General features: G+C 50.5%; 1 protein-coding gene across 1 annotated transcript in view; it reads left to right on the top strand.

The window, feature by feature from the left end:
• Positions 1–2186: 2186 nt before the first annotated feature.
• The window catches only part of GAL3ST2 (galactose-3-O-sulfotransferase 2), a 74697-nt gene continuing 72079 nt past the window's right edge, over positions 2187–4804 (top strand). The window contains exon 1 of the mRNA XM_007502429.3: positions 2187–2359. Coding sequence (XP_007502491.1) covers positions 2337–2359 — 23 coding nt within the window. The 5' untranslated portion in view covers positions 2187–2336. The remainder of the gene's footprint in view (positions 2360–4804) is intronic.

Below are 4804 nucleotides of genomic sequence, written 5' to 3'. Positions count from 1 at the left end.
GATCTAGCTACACTGGCCTATTTATAAATCCTTCTTGGAGATTTAGGTCCATCTTTGGGTCTTCTGAGCCTTTTGCATGGGATTCCAACTCCTGGAAGGCTTGGCTGCCTCACTCTACCTCTTGTGTCCCTGGTTTCCTAGGAGACTTGGTTCAACCCCACCCACTGCTGAGGTCTTTCTCTCTCCCTTACTGCTAGTCCCTTCTCTTTGGAGATAACCTTTCCTCTGTTCAGGCTACCTTGTGGGGACCTAGTTATTTGCATGCTTTCTCTCCCCCCCTTAGAATGGAGGTCCTGTTTTTGTCTTTTCTGTTGGGTGCATGCCTGCTTGGCTTAGCACAGTGCTTGGGCCACAGAAAATACTTAATAAATAAATGCTTGTTGATAGAGGCAGCTAGGTGGCTCAGTGAACAGAACACCAGGCCTGGAGATGGGAGGTCCTGGGTTCAAATCCAACTCTAGACATTTCCTAGCTGTGAGACCCTGGGCAAGTCACTTAACTTGCATTGCCTAGCCCTTATGGCTTTTCTGTCTTGGAACTGATATTCAGTATTTATTCTAAGATGGAAGGTAAAGGTCTAAAACAGTGCTTGATGGGGCAGCAGTGAGGAGATTAGAAAAGGACTTTGAATGCTCAGGAGCCGTGGGGCAGCCATTTGCATGCAGTTTTCTCCTTGAGCAACTGCAACCCTTCTGTTTGCCTTTAACAGGGAAAGCCATGACTACTGAACCATCCTTTGCGAACAGAACTACTGACCCGACATTAGGAACTAGAAATTTGACCCAGCCTCCTGGAATGCTCACTACTAGGCAAATCCTCTGTAAGCCTAGAAGCCTTAGAGGCCCCCTGTAATCTCCATCTTGGTTGTGTGGAGCTGGCCCTGGATCTGTCTCTCCCATTTGTGTCCACAACTGGCCTTGCCCTGCCTTGGCCCACTTTCTGCCTTTCAATGCCCCTTTAGGTCCCAACTCCAACAACCAGAAAAAAAAGAGAGGAAAGCCTGAGCTGGGCGAGCTTGAAGTGAATCGGGAGGCCAGTGGCCAAAGGGTTTAGGGGAAGGAGATCAAAGACAGGACCAGAAGTCTGGACTACAGAAACGTTCGTAGTGATGCTCTTGGTGGGAGAAACAATGGGGGCTCCCTCAGTGCGGAAGGAGCACACAACTGAGGCATAGATGACGCGAGGCCCCAGGGGACTTGGGTGCATCACCTCTCTGGGTCTGGTTTCTATCTCTGTAAAATGAGGGGGCTGGACTAGACAGGCACTCTCCGCTCTTCTCCAACCGTGCCCTAAGAAACTGCTGGGAAGATTGCAGAGAAACATGGTGAGATGTGCATGAATGGATGCAGGGAGGCCAGGAAGCAGCACAAGAAAATAAGGAAAAGATCAGGCAAAAGAAGGGAACGAAATCCTGAGCAATGGAGGAGCCAAGAATTGCCAGGATTGCTCTTTGCAGGGATATAAGGGGGACGGCCTATGAGAGTGCTGGGCTTGGAGTCAGGAAGACTACTTTCCAAGTTCAAATCCAGCTTCAGACATTTACAAGCTGTGTGACCCTGGCCAAGTCCCTTAACTCTGTTTGCCTCAGTTTCCTCATCTGTAAAACGTGCTGGAGAAGGAAGGGACAAATCACTTGAGTATCTTTGCCAAGAAAACCCCAAACAGGGTTGTTAAGAGTCAGAGGTGCCTGAAAAAACTGAACAGCAACATGTGCCAGGTGCCATTCTAGGAGCAAAGCAAAGCTGTGCCTGCCCTCAAGGGGGCTATCCAGGTGGCTGCACGGCAGCTGGGAGATGGGGAAAGGCTAAGGAACTAGATCCCCCTTTTCTTGACAGAGGTGGGGGGCCAGTAGGTGAGAACGCTGCCAGATTGGGTTACTCTAGCGTTTTGTTTGGGCTTTGGCTTAGCTTTTTTTTTTTGCTTCAAGAGAGGGTTCGATTTCACGGAAGGGGCCGGTGAGGTGCTCGCATAATGACAGGGGAAGAAACAAAAGCCCCGGCGCAGCCTTTTTTTAATTTAAAGGAGAGATTAGCGATGGAGGGAGGAGGCAGCGAGCTCTGGCCAAAGAGCCCCCGCAGTTTGGGCGCCTCCTGAAAGAATCTTTGGAAATTTGCTCAAAGTTTACCATCTAATACTTTAAGTCTGCGATGAGCTGCCTGGCTTTAAGATTAGCCGTCCAGTGTCTGTGTGCTTAGCCATGCCCCACCCTCCCTCCTCAAATGCCAGGGAAGCTCTTTTATCCGGTACTTTCCTGCAAGGCAGAAGAGCAGGACTGAGGGCACCCAGAGGCTGAAAGTCAGCCTCCTGCTCAGCTCCCACAAGGCTCCGGGCACAGCATGACCCTAGTTTGGAAATTGAGGTAAGAGGAAGAGCAGCCTCTGCCAGGAAGCCCCCAAGCACTTGGCCAGGCAGGCGAGGGCACTCTCACGCTGGCAGCTAAAGTCAAGGTGAAAGGAAGGACCCCGCACCCAAGGGAGAGGCAGCTGGGGCTGAGGGTGAGAGCCTGAGCTTGGGAGGAATGTCTGGGCTTTAGGAATGGAGCCCCGTGCATAGTTGAATGTCTGGGCTGTTTGGTGCCACCAGATCATGTGTGGTATTCGTGGGACGTAATGGCACCCCAGGACCTGGGTAGAGGACTAACCACCCCAGCTGGATGACTTTGGGCAAGTCCCACCTCTTCGGGTGTCCGTTTTCTCGCCTGTAAAATGAAGTTCAACCCCTTTCCAGCTCTCAGATTCGGGCCCTGCGTGCCTCTTCTACTAGGGTGACGTAGCAGCCTCTCTGGGACTCAGTTTCTCCAAGTGTAAATGGCAGCCATAACGTCCTCTCCCTCACAGGCTGAGAAGTACCTGGTTATCCCTTCACCACAGGTTCAAAGGCATTTAGAAACGAGTGTGCTGAGCCCGAGGCGCTGTTGGCTTGGCCGCGCCCCCTTTCCCCCCATTCTCCGAGGTGTCAAAGTTCTTGACTAGAAAGCTCAAGGTCCCTCCTTAACGCTTGTTGCTCCATTTCCCTGGAAGCCTTTTTTACTCCTCAACTGAATGACTTGGGCTGGAGGGTGGGGCAGGGCAGGAAGCAGCGTTTTTACTACCTGCCCTGCCCGTTTCTGGGCTCGGGTACTTGGAGATGGGTGAGATCCCCAGGTCCGCGGTCCACCCCCTCGTCTTATGGGGAAGGAGACTGAGACTCCGAGGGACCCGGCTCCCCAAGAGCCCTGCATTCATAGACTGATAGCTGGGGGGGGGGGGGGGCTCTCCGAAGGCAGCTGACCCAACTTCATTCTGCAGATTAGGAAACTGAGGCCCTCCCCCCCCCCCCACCAAATGGCTTACCCAAAGCCAGAGAGTTGGAGCCCCTCCTGGAACTCCTGGTGGATGGCGTCAGAGACTCGAGGTTCTGGGCACACGTGCCTTCATTTCTCCCAGAAAAGTACCCTTTGGGCTGACGACTCCCAGCTCCGAAGGGCTCTGCTGAATCTTCCCAAACCCACCCCAATGGGTGCTCTTTTTGTTTTTATGCCCCCTCCCTTCGCACCCCCCCCCCCATCCTATAGAGCGCAGAGTCGGGAAGAGACAAACAGAGAACCGAACAAGGGCAGAATGAGTTCTCAGGGACCCCCTTCTGGCCACCAAGTTCTAGGCCTCTTGGGGAACTTCAGTGGCTTCTTCCATCCCCCAATCCTTGTCTTCCTTCCGCCCGTTGTCTGGATGACCTAAAGTTCATCTTTCTGACGGAGAAGGCTGCCAAGATACAGGGCAGGCTTAGAGTCGGGGGACACTAACGGCTTTTCTCTGCTCTGCCCCATCCTTCTTCCAGACCCCCTTTAAGAAGGCAGCCCTGGAAAGGGTAAGACCTGGACCAAAAGGGTGGTTGTTCAGTGGTTTCAGTCCAGCTCTTGACCCTGTTTGGGGTTGTTGGGTCCGAGTGGAAGAACCCCACAAAATTCTGCTTATCAGCAGGGTTTTCTTGGCAAAGACACTGGAGTGGTGGGTCATTTCCTTCTCCAACTCATTTTACAGATGAGAAACTGAGGCAAACAGGGTGAAGGGATTCCCTCGCTCACCGTCACACAGTAAATGTCTGAGGCTAGATTTGAATTCAGGAAGATGAGATGCCTGGCACTCTAGCCACTGTGTCATTGAGCAATCTCCGACCAAGTGGGAACACTGGACAAAGGAAGAGTCAGTACCCAGGAAGACCAGTTTTTCTTGAAAGGAAGAAGCCTGGGTCAAAATCATTTTATTTTTAGTTATTTATTCACTTATTCATTCATTCATTTATTCATTCATCTATTTGCTTGTTTGTTTGTTTACTCATTCATTCATTCATTTATTTGTTTGTTCATTTATTTATTTATTGAACCCTCTCCTTTGGTCTTGGAATCAATACTGTGTACTGGTTCCAAGGCAGAAGAGTGGTAAGGGCTAAGCAATGGGGGTTAAGTGACTTGCCCAGGGTCACACAGTTGGGAAGTGGCTGAGGGCAGATTTGAACCCAGGACCTCCCATCTCTAGGCCTGGCTCTCCATTCACTGATCGACCCAGCTGCCCCCTTATCTTATTTTTAAAAAGAGATTGAGAAGACTAAGATTTTAGGGATAAAATAAGTAAATCCATTTTTGAACATTAGATTTATTTTATTACGGAGGAAAATATGCAAAGTATTTTTGCAAACTTTTTAAATGCTGTAGACTTGTGAATATTATGAATCATGAAAGAATGATGGTGATTGTTCCGAACCTGGGAATTCTTTGGCTTAGGGAACTCCCTCTATCAAAGCAGATTGGTGGCTGCTTTGCAATTTC

Source organism: Monodelphis domestica, chromosome 8, assembly GCF_027887165.1.
Source record: "Monodelphis domestica isolate mMonDom1 chromosome 8, mMonDom1.pri, whole genome shotgun sequence".
In the NCBI taxonomy this organism is placed as follows: domain Eukaryota; kingdom Metazoa; phylum Chordata; class Mammalia; order Didelphimorphia; family Didelphidae; genus Monodelphis; species Monodelphis domestica.
Note: the sequence above shows the minus strand (reverse complement) of the source record. Positions and strands in the feature narration are given on the sequence as shown.